At 41.3% G+C, this 17,798-nt stretch overlaps 1 protein-coding gene across 13 annotated transcripts in view; it reads right to left on the bottom strand.

Moving 5' to 3' along the window:
- AKAP13 (A-kinase anchoring protein 13) overlaps nucleotides 1-17,798 on the bottom strand; it is a 323,670-nt gene that overhangs the window by 242,352 nt on the left and 63,520 nt on the right. For all 13 annotated transcript variants that reach the window (XM_044388388.3, XM_044388389.3, XM_044388391.3 and 10 more), the window contains exon 2: nucleotides 1,069-1,112. In XM_044388388.3, coding sequence (XP_044244323.2) covers nucleotides 1,069-1,101 — 33 coding nt within the window. In that variant the 5' untranslated portion in view covers nucleotides 1,102-1,112. The remainder of the gene's footprint in view (nucleotides 1-1,068; nucleotides 1,113-17,798) is intronic.

Here is a 17,798-nt window from a genome sequence, read left to right as displayed (position 1 = left end):
GATGCATATATTTTTCTTTATAGATTACATTTAACATAAAAATCATCTGTGCAGGAGAGTGAGCACATGAATGTCCTATGCTAGAAAGGTATAATAGGACTATCACTAACATGGCATCGTTTAAAATAAAGAAATGCATAAAATGAACAGATTTTAAAATAAACCCCATCAAAGGCTCCTCAGTGGTCCCCACATCTTTGTTTGCCTTCACAGCTGACCTCTGATAACCTTTTCAGACTCGTCTCTCATTACTCCTCAGCACAAACGCAGCTGGGCCAGACTTTCCACTGCCCACCCTCCCACCATGCACTGAATACCATGCTCACCGCCCCTCATCCCTCTACCATCTGCCTTAGGTCTTGGCCAAATGCTTCTTCATCTTCAAGGTCCTGTCCCATCAAAGACCTTTTCCTCACTCTCTCCAGGCCATACCAATCCAATATCCACTGGCCTCTGACAGCTCTAACTATCCACACCCCTGAAGGGACCCCTCACCACTTTTCACCACCCTCATGCAGCTAATGCACTCTCACGGTAATTAAAAAAAAAAAAAGGAGTTATCTACACTTTACCTTTGCCAGCCTTGATTCACCGATTTATCCACTTCTACTGATAGTTCCCTCACTTTCGGGAGATGATGTATATCAGCTTCCACCCAGAGTCCTAAAGCAAACAGCACTCTCGCCAATGACAGAGTGCCACCTAGTTGCAACACAGGGTACCTCACAGGCAGTGGGAAGATCTCCACACCACTTTTACAGAAACGCGCTGACTGTGAAATTAAGAAGCCAGCCACGGCACTGTTCTGAGGGCAGGCCCATGCAACTGTTTACAGGTGCCTCCCACCGCCCAACCAGTTTACCTCACACATCTTACAACTATTCTTTGTTCTCAGCTCAGGGCCAGGCGTGCATGAGTCATTCAGCATTTACCCAATCAAATTCAATTTCTGAAGTACACTACTTCTGTAGATGGTTAAAAATTCCTGAGAGCATTTCTGAGTTTTCTCATAACAAGTAAAAAGCAGAGATGGGTACAAAATGACAAGAAATCTCATGATTTACTCACATATAATGGAGCTTGCTGTGGATTAAGTTTCATGACCCAGGACACTGAAACAGAAAAGGGAGAAATAAATGAGAATAAAATTAAAAGCTACCGCCAAAAAATATAAAAGCCACAAACGCTAGATATCGAGGATGGCCACAGGAACACAATCAAAAGTCTGAGATTATTGGATGCCTGGCTTTCCTGAGAGGTTTGGAAAGGCCAGAAGGTGAAGGACTGCAAAACTTCTTGTAGCCCTGACTCAATCTTTTCAACTGGGGAAAGACTTTTTTTTTTTTTTTTTTTTAACGGTACATGTCACACACTTTTTTTTTTTTTTTTTTTAAGATTTATTTATTTATTTATTCGACAGAGATAGAGACAGCCAGCGAGAGAGGGAACACAGGCAGGGGGAGTGGGAGAGGAAGAAGCAGGCTCATAGTGGAGGAGCCTGATGTGGGGCTCGATCCCAGAACGCCGGGATCACGCCCTGAGCCGAAGGCAGACACTTAACCGCTATGCCACCCAGGCGCCCCAAGGAAAGACTTTCTGATTGAAACACAAGAGGCTCCACTGTCCTAGGAGAATTTTCAACAACCAACAGGATATTAAATGCTGTTACCAAAGCAAAAAGTGTATATTCAGTTATACTTTTACATAATCCCCCAAATTTATAAAGTGCTGCTTGGCCAAAGCCTCCTCCAGCCTCACTAGGGAGTGGAGGCAGGGGGCACCAGAGGATACAGCTGGGGTCCACCAACTACGCATTGTTACCCTCCTCAAAATTAATAGCTGGGTTCCTGACTGTTATCTTCACTAAATGAATTCACAAAAATCTTAGGAAGAACTTTAGAGAAGACTCGCAGGATTATCTAATACACTCCTGAATATCAAGGACAGCACGCTCTCAAAGGTTTAACTTGGTGATTTGATCAGGAGCTTCAAGCTAAAATAGCATGGTCCAGAATCGTGGACTTCAGAATGGCAGGCCCTTTGCCAAACACCCTGAATTTGAGTATAAGCTGACCCTGCCCTCACAGGAGTCAGAGAGGCAGACCCAAGCGACTTGATTATAATTGGATCTAAGGAAGTTTCTTACTCATAATAGGTTAAATGGATTAAATTAAGGCACACAGTAGCTAACCAGTAATAAAAACAACAGAACAGAAATGTCATTCGCACGTGCAAAAATAGATGAAATCAAATTCTTTGTGTTCTGCCAGATTACAAAAACCTCACTAACAGTGAACTGAAATCCAAATAGCGCAAACAACAGCTTATCAATGGCTAAACGTTTAGAATAAAGAGCAACGAATAAAGAGCAACGAATGAATGCCTTAGCAACCACATGTACCCTAAGGAACAGAATCCTCCCAATACTGAAATCCTCCCAGATCTGCCAGTTTGGTCCGGCTATGTATGTGTATGTCCAAGGGCAAGGCTCACCCAAAAAGCAGTTAACACACACTTAGGGGGAAAAAAACCAAAACCCAAAACTGTAATCGGGCTCCTAAACCCAGTCATCTCCAAACCACTTGCCGGCCACAGGCTTTTCAAGCATGTTTTGCTGACAGCCCGGGGGGCTCCGCCACCCTGACCGACCACCTCCACATCCGTGCCTGTTCATTCTCTGGTCCACTCCCCACGCTGTGAGATGCCTCCTGGCTCATGGAACTCTTTCCCTCCTGCCTGTCTTCATTTAATGACTTTGTACCCTTAGGTGCTAAAATCACCTGCAAAAATCCAGAGTGAAAACCAAGCTCGAGAAATGTAGCAATAACAAACTCTTTTAGTAGAAAAAGAAAGATTTCCAGCCAACAAACTGAAAGAGCAAGCATGGATGGAAAAGAAAGACCAAAGCGCTTGAGTACTTTCCTCGATGCATTAAATATCCATTTAATTTAAAATTAAGCTCACTGTGCTCACTAGCCTTTTAATCAGCTTTCCAGGTCCTGTCCAGACTTGCCTTGGACAAAGGACTGAAAGAACCTATAACTTTATAAACCAATTTGCCTTAACTAACTTCTGAAGTGTTCCTCTCAAGAAGTATCCATGACAACTGAAACAGGAATTAACACTTCGGTGATCTGTAACAAGTGGAGAAATTCAGGGAGACACGCTAGTGACTTGTCGGCCTCTGATGGTTCTTCACCTGCCAAGAAACTTGACTACATCTGCAAGGACCACAAACATCAAGCTCTATGAGTGGCTCGCACTGCGTCTGGATGAAGAGCTGGTGGAACTCACACGGCTCTAGGAAGGGCTGATGCCATCTCGACTGTTTGGTATTATGAACTCATCTAAACATATATCAAAGCCAGAACCCATACAAGTTGTTCTGATATGAGGATTAAAGAGGCATGACAAAGTGTCTGTCCTCCCACACTGGTCAAAGGGACAGGTCATTGTTAGGCTGGCAACAGAGGCTGTTGAAAGAATCAATCTGTCAGAAGTCATCAGGGCAATGACTCCAGAAGCAACAGATTCGTAAATTCAGATTGCTTTAAGGAGGCAGTGGATTAGATTCAGCCAGTGTGCCCAAGTGCCAATTCCTGACCAAAAGCTAACAATATACCTCTTAATAAGCCAAAGAAGCAGGGTGTCCCCATTCAAGAGATCTGTAGGTCTCAAAGATATTTTCAGCTAGAAAGACTTCCCAGCACAGGAAAGTTCTAGCGTGCTATACGATATCCTATAGACCAGCAACCAAATTACAGGGGCGGGCATCCCAAGTTCTCTAGTGATTAGTCGTATGACCTTGCACAAGTCAGTCAGTGGACTGTCCGACCTCAGTCTCTTTAAGTGCAGTTAAGAGCATAAAAATTACTGCCTACACTGTGGAGTCGGTGGAAGAATCAGAAGAGAGAATCCAAGTGAAGTGCTAAAGCACACGGCCAGACACAGATCGTTCTTACAGTTTCTGGGTCTCAATGGAGACTATCAAGGAAAATACTTGGAAAACTGTAAGTGGTCAAAACAAAAGATGCCAAGTATCCAGAGATACATTTGTCTAAAAACACATTGGTAGGTAAATCACAATTCTAAGATACAACAAAATAACCCTAGAAAAGAATCTGGAGGAACAAATAACAAATTGTTAAATATACATATTTCTGAGAATTACAGGGAATTTTCATTCCTAAATTATCTGTTTCTTAATCCTAACTATTCAGACAATGAACAGATACTACTTTTATAATCAGGAAGAAGACACTATACATAGCACATCTGTTTTAAGTCCCCTGTCATTCAATGTGTCACAACTGAACTGGAAATAAGGAAATAGACATTTTTCCAAAATGTGCAAACTGAAGAAATCTACAATCTTTACTAAAGCTCCCTAGAGCCAATAAAAGAAAAGCAATTAAAATAAGAATGCCTGTACCCATATGTATGTAAATACAAATCAATCTTACCACTCTTCAGCCACACCAGTATATTACACTAAAGAAGCCTTTAACAGGTGCTCCACTCTTAATGCAACGTCCCTGAAGGGAGGGAGGAGGATCACAGGCCCAACACTGCATCAGGAATCACACCAAGGCCTGCAAAATCCGATTCTGTTAGCTTCTTGACCTCGGGCCATTTCCTAAGGACCAGCTGTCCAGGTCTGCCGAACCTATCACGTCAATGACATGGTTTTTGTCATTCACAACAGGGAAGCTTCCAAATCCACAAGAAAAGAAGTGCAAACCACCTTCACAACCGGCCCCAGTCCCGAAAGAAAGAGGGCAGCTGCTTGAGATGCAGCCAAGTGTAAATAGAGGATTTGTACCTGCAGGGTACTTGCGCTGCAGAATGTGCTTCAAATGAACGTCCATGGCCAGGGACCCTGCTAAAACTGGGCTACAGTAAATCCTTCGAAACCCACAAAAATTTGGGGTGAGGGTTAACATGGAAATGACAATGCATACTCTGGATTCTTGTAAAACTGTGTCCTGCTCTTCAAGGAAAATAACAGGATCCAAAGACTCTTTCCTTCATTCCTAAGGAGTCTGGGCTGGTGTCTATAAACATGTTATGCACTCCCTGGGGGTGGGAGCAGGGAATTCTGAACAATAGAAAAGAGGCAGGGTACAAAGAGCCAATAGGCATTTCCTGTTGCAGATGCCAAGTTCTACAAAATATGTATATATAAACTACTACAGGTACCAAATACACTTCCTGAATAAGGGACTGAGGAAATCTTCCAGGAGCCTAACTGTCTTCTTCTGCTTGAAGTTGCATTAATTAATAATTGAGCGGTTAGCTTTAAACACTGGTTCTCAAACTTTGGGGCACCCGAGCATCAGTTGGAGGCCCTGTTAAAGAAGACAGATTCTTGCCAGCCCCCCATGCCCCCTTTCCCCTCATCAGTGAGTCCAAATGAGACCGGACCTGCTGATGTTTCTGTTTTTGAACTGTGGCCCACACTCTGGGAAACAATGGTGCTGAGACCCAGAACACACATCTGATTCTCTTGTGGCACAGCTAGGCTTCTGTGTCCCACTATCTCATGACACAGTACTCCTACAAATCACCGAGAAGAAAGCGAAGCACTGGTCACAACTGGGGTGAGAGGGAGAAGGGGACCCAAAGAAGGTAGGTAGGAGAGGATAAGAATGAAGAGTCCAACATAGGGCAACATTCACAGTAAAACAAAAGGACACAGCCAATTAAAACAGAAACCCCAAACAACTGAAACACTAACAACACTAACACCCACATTCCCTCATTTATTATATATCAGTGCTGGATTTTCCAACAGGCAAAATGATCCTGAATTTAGGGCAAAAACACACACACAACTAATCAAAGTCATTAACACAGAATAAATAAATCAGAACTCTTACCAAAACAATAATGAAAGAAACTGAATTTAAAAATCAGTTCTCTGACTTCTGATATGCAGGCATTTACTCTGAAATTCAGATGAGAGTACACCATAACTTTTCAATATTTAGGGCCTCCTCTTCTTCTACATATGTTTATAATATCTGCCCGGCACAAAAAGACTCAGCAGTGGTAGATAATCTCCTTATGTTTTAGAGCCCCTAAAATATTCTATGTACAGAGAGCTGCTCAGCATCAGAAATAAATAAGTAATACATGGCCCCTACCAATTTAGTAAGGGACAGACAGATATAAGCGGATCATGATATTACAATATTGTAAAACCAATAATAAAAATGTGACAAAGGTCAGGAAAAAAGGATAAACTTGCTAGGAAGTGGAGGGGGTCAACCCTGAGGAGAAGCACAGAGCAGAAGGAGCTGCGTGTACAAGGACAAGGCAGCACGGTGGGCTGCGGGGCACTCATCAGAATGAGAAGTGCAAGCAGGGGACGAAGGGGGAGAGGACACAGGAGAGGCACTCATGCAAATCCACACACCTCAAAGATGCCTGGCCTTAGAAGCCAAAGAAGGGAGACAGAAGAAAAACAAACCACCACGACCCTGCTCTACCCTAAAGACCTGACAGCCTTACGATGGCATCGGCATCAACCAAATCTACGTCTTTGATTTAGGTTTTGTTTCTTTTTTTTTTTTAAGTTCAGCTCAAGTTTCTATCTTTTTACAACTGCAGGTTCAAAGACCCACAAAAGGTAGCACTGGAAGAAGTCTGTAATCATGTAGCCTAAACTCACACCCCACAAGTACGTGCTGTGGGTCACAGGCAATAAAGCCAACTTCCCACGACGGCTTCCCCGAGGTGCAGCACACGATGGCTGGCTTCCCGGTCAAGTTCCGTGGGCCCTGGAGTCCGCATCCCAAACCCTAGCCAAATCCTGTCGGCCCCAGGACGGTAATTAGAAGGGGGTCTCAGAAGCAGCCCACACCAGCCTCCTTCCCCAGGTGGGAATCACTGCCAGTCTACCTGCCTCAGCTTGTAGCCCGGAGTGCCGGGGCCTTATCACCTTGAGAAAATCTCTCCGTGCTCTGCTTGCACCTCTGACTCAACCTTCCTAAAATACCATGTTCTTTCTGCAGCTCACTCTTTGCCTCCACAGCAGTAAGCAATCCTTCAGGAAGGTTCTTTTGAGGTACTAATCTCTTTTCTTTAGGGAATTCTAGGGGAGGGCACTAAGATCTGCCCCGACTCAAGAAAAGGAGAGAAAAGCTTAAAAATGAAATGGGATCCCAAATTTGGAAACACATTGAACCCGTCTTAGTTACGGTAGAGCTTCCAACCTCCAAGGCTTAAAGGAAGAGCCCTGAGTCCTGGGGCTCCTAAGTTCAGAGGTTGCGTCCACAGACACACGTGGGCAGCTTGGGACCATCAGTTGCCAGCGGAGATTAAGCTCACTACATTTCCTCTGTTTAAAAAAAAAAAAAAAAAAAAAATTCAGGAGCACTTGGGTGGCTCAGTCAGTTGAGCATCCAACTCTTGATTTCAGCTCAGGTCATGATCTCAGTGTCGTGAAATAGAGCCCCACATCGGGCATCGCACTCAGCATGGAGCCTGCTTAAGATTCTCTCTCCCTCTGCCTCTGCCCCTCCCCACCCACCCTGCTCTCTGATGAATAATGAAGATACTAAAGGAACGGATGACTGTTAGATTGGAGACAATCTGCTAGCATTTAAGAATTCATTAACAACCCCTTGTAGAAGAACATAAGGAAAAAATGAAAATGCCAATATAATTCAGAGAAGGAGACAGACACACTTGGATTTGGGTTGTAACTCTGGCACTTCTGGCTCTATTATTGTGGACAAGTTACTTAACCGCCACACTTTATTTTTATCTGTAAAATGAGTAAACATAAGAATAGAAGATGTGTGTGAAATGTTTAACACAGTAGTAAGCAGTAAGAAAACATCGGTAGGTCCCCATCCCTACCGCCCAATATGAATGACAGGGTTAGCTGCACCGTTGACCTCACATCACACGCAACTCCCACGTCCCATGGACTACCGCCATCACTGTGATGATCCTGAATTCCAAATGAAGGGTGTCCAGGAGCGAAATGTAGACCCCAGCAGATGAGGTGCTCTACTAAATATGCCCTTTATTGTTGGTAAAGTCTCAGAAGCCCTCCAGGCTCCCCCACCACTCTGACTGGTGCCACCCGAAAGTATTCAGTGGCTTGTCTATGCAGCCCTACTGGCACTCCTTCCCGAACCCTCCACCCTGCCCGGCACACACTGCTGGAGTGCACGGTGCTAGGTCCAATCCTCTCACTGTGCTCATGATAATGCCCTCCACCCTGACTGATTCTGATGGCAGCATTTCTGTTGGTAATCTAACCCAAGCAGTCAGCAAAAAGTCACTTTTTTTGTTTCATTTTCTTCTCTTTCATTTCCGTGCTTGCCTCTTTTCCTGAACTTGTTTCTTCCAGTGTGTCACACTGTGGATGTCTTCCGTCACACCACTCCCACTCCTGCCACAGCATCTGGGGCAGGGCCGCATGCGCGATAAATACTAACATACTTGACATGAACACCAGAGACATAAACTGGTCAGCAGCTTTTCTGCCCCGTTTGATAGCAAAGAATCTGCAGCTCTAGCTCTAAGAACAAAAACCAATCTATCAAAGCCAAAATAACTCAAGTCAGTCTAGTCCCAGAAGGTTCCCCTAGTAGCTCATCACGGGTAGTATGGATCCTGCCGAGTATTAAGAAATCCAGCCTGGATCAGTTTGCTTAATCGGCCAGAGAGGTAACAGGGCCCAGAGTGGGGGAATTCGGCATCATCTAACTGGAAAGCCTCAAAGCAGAAGGGAGGGCAAAGAGCTGCTCCACACGACAGGTAGGCTGCCTCTCACGTGACGGCTGGTACCTCTGGGAGGAACACACGCACATGTTACTTCAGTTCTCTTGTGCTGTTTAACACAGGCTTGTGGTTTCCTGCAAAAAATGGTTTCTGCTGCTTTGCCGAGATCTATATAGGGAAGAAAACTGCAAATGGCTATTACAGGTGAGAAGTTTGCCGCCAGCTGTATCCTGTTATCCAAAGGAAACGGAACTGTAGGCTGCCAGGAGGTCCAGGCACAGGAGAGCAAGACCATCAATTCAGTAAGTGCTGACATTCTTATCCCTATGGTAATAAGAATAAACTTTGAAATTAGAAAAATTCATGCACAGCTGGGTTTTATGTAAATTAACTTCAGTGGGGGGTTAAAATAGATATCCGGTAAAGAGACTGCCAAATTCAAGCCTTTCTACTTCCTTCATCCTTCCCAACCTCTATCATCCAAAAGCAAGCAACCCAATGGGCTAAAGTGATGATAAACCATTTGGAAAGACTAAAAATATAGCAAGTGGGCTCTCATACAAATGCAGATCTGACCGAGCTGGACGACCTAACCTGGACGAAGGCCAGGCCCTGGAGTGGCCCGCTACTCTGTTAGGATTTATTTCACAGTGACACACAGCCCACCTTCTTGGACACATTACATGACAAAAGCACTACCACATTATTCCCAAAAGTGGCAGACAGAAGAGGTACTAGAAGCAGATGCTAGGAACGTCCCTGTTAGCTTTTAAGTTGCTAAAATGGTTCTCATAGCTCAAGGATAAATACTGCCTTCAATGTTGTAGTTCTTCAATACTGAGTCCTTAACATCTTGAGAACAATAACACTGTAAAACACAAGAGGAGTGACTCTTTTTTTAAACCACATCAAAATCAGAGGGAAAGTTTTGTGCAACAAAGACTTCAAATAAAAGAAATACATATATTTCATAATTAAGTGAAAATACTACAGAATCAAAAAAAAACTCCAGTTTTTTCAGCAACACTCTATTTAGGTTTTTTTAAAATACCATTTTATTAATAACTTCAGTGAAAAATTTTATTTTTAAAGGAGAATTTCTATTCATAAAACATCCCTGGCCTGAGTTATTCCCTGAGGAGTCATTCTTGTTTTTAAAACACAGCAGAGTATTTTTAAACATCACTGGTAGGAAGGGTGCCTGGGTGGCTCTGTTGGTTGAGCATCCAACTCCTGATGAAAAGAAAAATAAAAATCCCTGATAGGCGGGCTGAATGGGTAAACATGTGACTCCTGATCTCAGAGTAGTGAGTTCAACCCTCATGTTGGGCGTAGAGCATACTTTTAAAAAATTAAGTAAATAAAAATCACTGATAAATTTATTTTAGGGGGAATGAACTAGGGTCAGCCAACTAAAAGCACATGAAAATCATCATCCCCACGTCCAGCAATCTAGATGCCATACAGAACTGTAACATGCTACAGAACCTGTGATAACTTGATTATCAGCAGTTTTAGCAAAGAACTTTGCTATCTAAAGACAAAAATTTATCAGTGTCCTGAAATAACAGAACTGTTTCTCACCCACTAGATGGGAATGGCATCCCTCAGCAATCTCTCCTCCTTGTAACACGCAGGGTGAAACTGAGTCGGCCCTCAAACGCTCAGATGAGGAAATACCTACGCATCTTGAAAATGTAACTTATGTAACAGTTGTGGCTAATTCTGTTTGAATATCAATAAAGATCGTTCACTTTCAATTCAGACCTACTGCTTCACAAAACAGAGCAAGTGTTTGACTAAGATCAAGAATTGGTAAGATCAGATCTCAAAGGAGTCAAATTATCAACTACTAGGTTTAAAAAAATGTCCTGCAGGGGCGCCTGGGTGGCTCAGTCGTTAAGCATCTGCCTTGGGCTCAGGGCGTGATCCTGGGGTTCTGGGATCGAGCCCCACATGAGGCTCCTCTGCTGGAAAAGCCTGCTTCTTCCTCTCCCACTCCCCCTGCTTGTGTTCCCTCTCTCGCTGGCTGTCTCTCTGTCAAATAAATAAAAAAATCTTAAAAAAAAAAAAAGATGTCCTGCAAATTCTAACTTGATCAATTCATTGAAAATGGCTTAAAAGAATGATTTAAAAAAGGCAGCTTTTCATCAAATTACTAAAAGGTTTTTGCCAGGCTAAATATGGATGATATTATACTTGTTCTGGATTTAGAAGTAACAAATTTAAAAGAAACTTTGGAGATTATTCCTTGAATTTCGAATTTTCTGAATTCCTCTTAATAGGAAACTCTTAGAAGGCCACCACATATGTTAACAACTTATTACACAATGCAGGAATGGAAAATTAATTTCCCTACTTGAACTAATTTCAAAAATAAGGTTGCCATAAAAACTACAGGCCAGTTGCCTTAAAACATTTAATTTCTGGCTGTGTGTGAGGAGATAAATGGCACATGACAGATATACACACTGATGAATTGTTTTTTTTTCCTAGTAAACAGAGCATGTTACTATGCACATAAGACTTCAAATACTTAATCGCTGAGGAATACACACAAGAATCTAGGTAGAGAAAGTCAGGCATCTACGACGCAGTGCTCTTTCCTTTACAATTACAATACTTCAAAATTTCAAAATATATATGTAGGTGTTCCATAAAATTAATGTTATCATAGAATGACCCAAGTGCTAATCATCTGGCCATAATGAACACTTCAAATGGCTATTCTTCCTGAAAATCTGTACAATGAAAAAGGAATTTAGGGAAAAAAGACTAAAATTTCCAGACATTCAGTCCTGAAAGTAAAACTCCTTTTGGTCAGTAGGAGTGAGGGTGAGAACGAGGAGCAGGTACCGGTCTGTGTCTTCGAAGAGCCCAGGCTCCTGAGAAAGTGACTTGATGTGCCAGGGGGTGAAGAAGAGGAGATGTAAAACATGCAAACACAAGGTACTTGAAATGTAACAAAGGGAAATAATTCAATTCAACAAATATTTGAGTGTGTACTCTAAACACAGACTGTGGACAGAACAACAAACTATAAATAGTCCAAATAAACTCTCTGGGGGGCCCTGAGATCCTGGCTGCTTCTCCACATAAATTAAATAGACCCTAGAGAAGGCCGCCCCACTACAGCAAACAGTTGGTTCATGCTAGATTGGTCATGGTCAGGAGACAGCCAGAATTCAGACAGATCTGGAAAACCAACTTAAAGTTGCTCCAAAGACCTAAAGTGGGCAAGTCGAAGAATCAACCCCTTACACATCCCATGCCACCTGACAAATGGGTGAGCGACTGTGGCCCCAGTAAGAAGGCCAGGAGGGAGGAGGCTGCTGAAGTCCAGAGTTAATCATTTGCCTCTGAAAACGGCTGTAAATCAAATAAATGTGGGCAGCACTTGAGTGCAGTGGTGACACAGAAAAAGATATTCTACAAACTTGGTCCTTCACGGACACAAACCCAGCAAACAGGAACATGTGACCTGGACCAACCAACAAGCCAAAAACAGTAATGCAAGATGGGGAACCACCAAGAAACAAAATCCTTGCTCCTTACTTGGCGGCCATGCAGAATCCTGAAGAAACAGACTACTCAACTAACCACTAGCTTGGAAGCTTCAAGTTAAAACTTCAGTGCTACCGATCCTCCTTTTAAGTGACTTGAGTAAGATGAAAAAGCTACTCTGGAATGTCAAACTTGGGCTCAGTCACAGCTGTCATTGTGGCTGGCTCTCCATCGGCAGGAAGCGGCAATGGTGAAAACCACGAGCCAGCAGTCTCAGCCTCTACCCCACAAGGTAGAAACTCATTTTTAATCAGTTTTAAAAGTATATTCTTGATTCCTCTTTCTTTCCCTCTGTTCCTCTCCCCAAATGCTGGTATAACCAAACTAAAGATCACATGCTAAAATAATCCCAGAAGCATTTAAATAGAACAAAACTTCCCTGGTACCTACTACGGGCTGAAGCTTAGCAAAGATGAAGGCTGCAGAAGGCCTGCTGGCTCCACCCCACATGCTCCTCGCCCCGTGCTCCTCCCGCGCCAGCCTGACACATGACATTTCTATGGAGACCTAGTCATTTTCTAGCTCATATGTTCGCACAGAAATAGGAACGCCATAAATGTTCAGAGAACACAGTAAAAGGATTATCAAGTAGCTCCAATTATACCAACTGATCTCACCCTCTTGTTACAAGCTGAGTCCTGGCATCTGAAATCCATTTCTGAAACTCAACCAAGGGCATTTAAAAAAAATATTCCTCCCTCCCGCATTCACTCAAGTATTCGCTACACGTATACTGGATGATAAACATATGTACTCACTGGTTTTCAGAACTCATGCTCATCCAAAACCACACAACATATTTGTTCATTATTTGTTCATTCATAAAGTAACCACAACATTATTTGTTCATCCATAAAGTAAGCTCCTTAATTGTACAATCTTGACATCCTACAGTTTATCAACCATGAGGACCATCATCATCTTCAATAGCACTTATAATCGTTTACTTATTCTATTCAGGCATCTTGCTAATCTTCGCGAATTCATCCATTTTACAAATGAAGAGATTCGTGGTTAAAGTCAAGTAACCTGTATAAGATTTGCACAGCTAATAAACGGTGGGAGCCAGAATTTGAACCCAGATCTGACTCCAACATGCTCTTAACTTCTTGACTACTGCACTGCTGCCTCTTCTAATTTGTAGTAAGCCTTATAACCTCCATTTCTGACTTTGTGAATGGAAGGGGTTGGACTGGGTAATCATGAAAGCTCCTCCCATCTCTAACACGTCATAATTCCACGTACAGAAACACTGGTTGCCTTAGGTATATAAACAAACAAGGCAAGGTGATTTTGTGAGCTGGGGACTCAACACAATGACGAAGGAAAGGACGAGAAGTTCTTCTCATTCAGTTTAATGGAAAATGCTTGTAGAGGAGGCAGCATTTCACTAACTGAAGACCGAAGGGATAGGAAGAAGGTAAAGGCCTATCTTGTGTAAAGATTCTCTGTAGACTAATTCATCTGTTTCATCTCCCCCAAAATTTACTCTTGTAGACTACTTTACAGATGTGCCCTATTCTGTTTCTCCAAATTAACAGGCAATGACCCGTAGAAAAAGCTGTGCAGTTACCCAACAAGTAAAGCCACTCAACAGACCAACATGTTCCTACTCACATCCAAATGGAAATGTTTACAAGCTTGAGAATCAGCTGGGAATGAACTCCCTTCTCTCCCTTTTACACAAACACAGGCTAACATCCGCCAGCTGAAATCTGCTGCTCAAAAAATTTAGTTGCTCTTACATAAGCAACAGGAACTTCTTAGAATGTTTTTCCCCTAAATTCTACAAAAATCTGATGAAAATAATCAAGCATCAGACCCAAGGCCCAAGTTTAAAGGAGAGTGAACAGGGAGTCTTTCATATTTAAAACTGCAGTGAAAGTGAATGGTACTGTTCTGTCGGTACTAGATTAAATTTCACAAACCGCAAGTACTAATAAAGGAATATACCATCTTATTACTTCATGGCACATGCTGAAAAATACATTGGCTTTTCATACAGGTAATTAGCATTCTTGAAGCCTGCTATTAAGCTGAACAAAAAATTAAAAAACAAAGCAGTTACAAAGTAAGATGGACAGACCAAAGAGACATGTCCACGACCTCCCATTATAGACCCTGATGCTATCCCAGGTCAGAGCAAAGAACAAATAAAGAATGCAGCCACCCACAGAATACCTCCCCACCCAGTACCAGAGGGGGAAAAAAATACCACAGAGCTGGGAATCTAAAAACTCAGTTATGGAATCTCCAAGGAGACACTCCTGCTTGGCTGATACTCGGATATGGGCTAATAGCCTCGGGCCTCCAGTTCTAACAAATACAACCATAAACCCCACGAAGGGTCAGCATTAGCTGCACTTACCAATCCCAAGGCAAGCTCTGCCCTTCAAGGGCTCTCATCAAAACAGAACTGGAAGCAAGTAAAACATTTTTAAAATCTTGCCAATCAAATCAACCTATTCCTTTCACTTTCAAAAACCTGAACCCTTAAGTTAGGTTTCCAGTTCCTCGTTAGAAGAAATACATTATGGGAAGTTAAGTAGAGATGACAAAGGTTTGGGGAATATTGTTTCACATGCTCTGTAAGTCCTATACTGCCTTTTTGAATGTGGGGAGAAATGGGGGCGGGGGCCCAAACATCGAGGAGGAAAAGAAGGAAAATATGAACATCAAATCCAGTAGAATGGTTAAGTAACGATGTGAAGACTAAAACAGAGCTCCACTATTTAAAAAGTCAACAAAAAAGTAAAGGCAGAGTACCCTGTACTAAACTATTGCTCTTACAGATAAACAATTATAACTGAATAAAATATAAACAGTGCCATTTGAAGGCACTGGAAGGAGACTGAAGCAGACAGCTGAAGGAAGGAAAAACTACTGTGTAAGAATCATTTTTACACTGCTTTTCGAATAAGGCCCAGATCACATGATACAGTAGACAGAAAGCTACGGTCTAAAAATCTGCCTCTAAGCTCTTCCCAAATCCTTGGTAGACCCCTGAATTGTACATATACCGGGGAGAGTCCAAGATTTCCAACAAAAAGCAAATCTGTTAGGCTGAAAGAACTGAGCAGGGATCAAACTAAAGTGGGACTATGGGGCCAATCCAATTAGCTGTCTGCCAGAAGAAAGTTAGTATTTTTAAAAGATAAAAACCATGGTGGTCTCTAAAACATATCATCCACAATGTACGGCATATAATAAAAAATTACTAGATATGTGGAATCAGTTTTAACATCTTCCTGGATCCCTTGATAAGTGAATTAGATAAAATCTTTAGCGCATGTTCATTTTATGTTTGCAAAAGAATAATCAATTTACCTTTGAGAAGCCACAGACATTACGTACAAATCATACATCTGATGAGGAACTTATGTCCAGAATTTACAAGAAACTTTTCCAACTCAATAATAAGACGACAGCTCAACTAAAAACAGATAATATATCTGTACAGACACTTCACTAAAGAAGATACATGAATGGCTGGTAGGCACACGAAAAGATGCTCAACATCATTAGTCATTAAGGAACAGCCAAATTAAAAATACAATGAGACGCACATCTACCAGAATCACCCTACATCTATTAAAGAACTTGAATTCTTAGTTAAGTTTTATCACAAAGAAAACTCCAGGCTCAGATAGCATCAAGGTAACATGTTCCAAACATTTAAGGAAAAAATAATACCAATATCAAGAAGTGGGGGGCAGAGGGAGAGGAATATCCCATCTTCTTTTATGCAGCCAACATTACCCTGATAGTAAATCTAGACAAAGATATTAAAAGCAAAGCAGAAGCCCTCATGAACACAGACACAAAAATCCTTAGCAAAATGTTACCATTTCAAACCCAGAAATATAAAAAAGGACAATACAAAATCATCAAGTGGGGTTTATCCTAGGAATACAATGTTGGTTTAATTTTTGCAAATTAATGGGACTTCACCACCATCAACAAAATAAGAAAGAAAAACTATACAAATATCTCATTAAGATCCAGGAAAAAACATTTGACAAAACTCAACCCTAATCCTTTATGAAAACCCTCGGTAGACTAGGAACAGAAAGGGTACTTCCTCAACCTGATAAAGGGAGTTTACAAAAAACCTACAGCTGAAATTACACAGAGAGATGAAAGTATGAACGCTTACCCCTCAGACAGGCAACAAGAATATCAGTTCTCACCAGGAATCTACAAAAGAACTACTAGAAATAACTTGTGATTTTTAGCAAAATGGCAGGCTACAAGGTCAATAAACAAGAATCCATTATATTTTTAAATACTAAAACAACTGGAAGTTGAAATTTCAAGTATTTATAGCAGCACCAAAAACATGAAATATTTAAGAATAAATTTAACAAAATATTATATGTAAAGATAAATTTAACAAAATATTACAACTGTAAACGTGCTTTAAAAAAAAACTACATAGGTATTTAAAAATAGATATGCCCAGTTAATGGATTAGCTCGATATAGTTACATGCCAACTCTCTTCAAATTGAGCTACAAGTTTAATGCATTTTCGATAAAAACAGCAGTACATGTTCTTATGAAAATCAAGAAGCTGGTTTGATAACGCACACAGAAGTGCAAATGACCTAAAATAGCCACATCAATTCTGAAGAACAAAGCTGGAGGACTTGTACTACCTGCTTTACAACTGAACTATAAAGCCACAGCACTCAAGACCCCCTAGTATCGGTGTAGGACAGACAGAGGACACAAAAAAAGCACAAACTAAAAAGAAAAAAGTGGATACACTGGACTTCAACAAAATAAGGAACTTCTGCTCTTCAAGACACTAGTACAATGAAAAGGAGAAATTGGAGAGAAATTATTTGCCAAACATATCTGATAAAGGACATGTATTCTGAATATATGAAGAACTCTTAAAACTCAGTATGACAAATATCTCAAAAAATGGACAAAAAACATTTAATAGTCTTTTCACCAAAGAAGACAGATGCTCAATATTAGAAGTCTTCAAGGAAATGAAAATTAAAATCTCCATGAGATAAGCACTATACACCCCCTAGTATCACTTAAATTTACAAGACTGACAATACCAATATTCAATAAGTAAAGAGTGACTGGAACCCTCTCATATATTGCTGGTGGGAAGGGAAAAATGTATAGGCACTTTGAAAGTTTGATCATTTCTTAATCCTACTTTTGGGTATTTATTTACTCAAGAGAAATGAAAATACATGTCTATATAAAGAGTTACTGCAAATATTTCTAAAAGCTTTACTCATAAATAGCTAGAAGCTAGAAACCATTCAAATGTCTATCCAAGTGAGCAGATACACAATTTGTGGTATATCCATACAATGGAATACTTCTCAGCAAAAAAAAGAAAAAAAAAGGAACTACGGACACATGTAACTATATTGACAGATTTCAAAAGCATTATGGAAATGCCAGATATAAAAAACTATATGTTGTATGATCTCACTCTTACAAAATTCTAGCAATGGTAAAACTCGT

The sequence above is a fragment of the Ursus arctos genome, unplaced genomic scaffold (genome assembly GCF_023065955.2).
Source record: "Ursus arctos isolate Adak ecotype North America unplaced genomic scaffold, UrsArc2.0 scaffold_28, whole genome shotgun sequence".
Classification (NCBI taxonomy): domain Eukaryota; kingdom Metazoa; phylum Chordata; class Mammalia; order Carnivora; family Ursidae; genus Ursus; species Ursus arctos.
The sequence above is the reverse complement of the archived record's forward strand: the minus strand, read 5'-3'. Positions and strand labels throughout refer to the sequence as shown.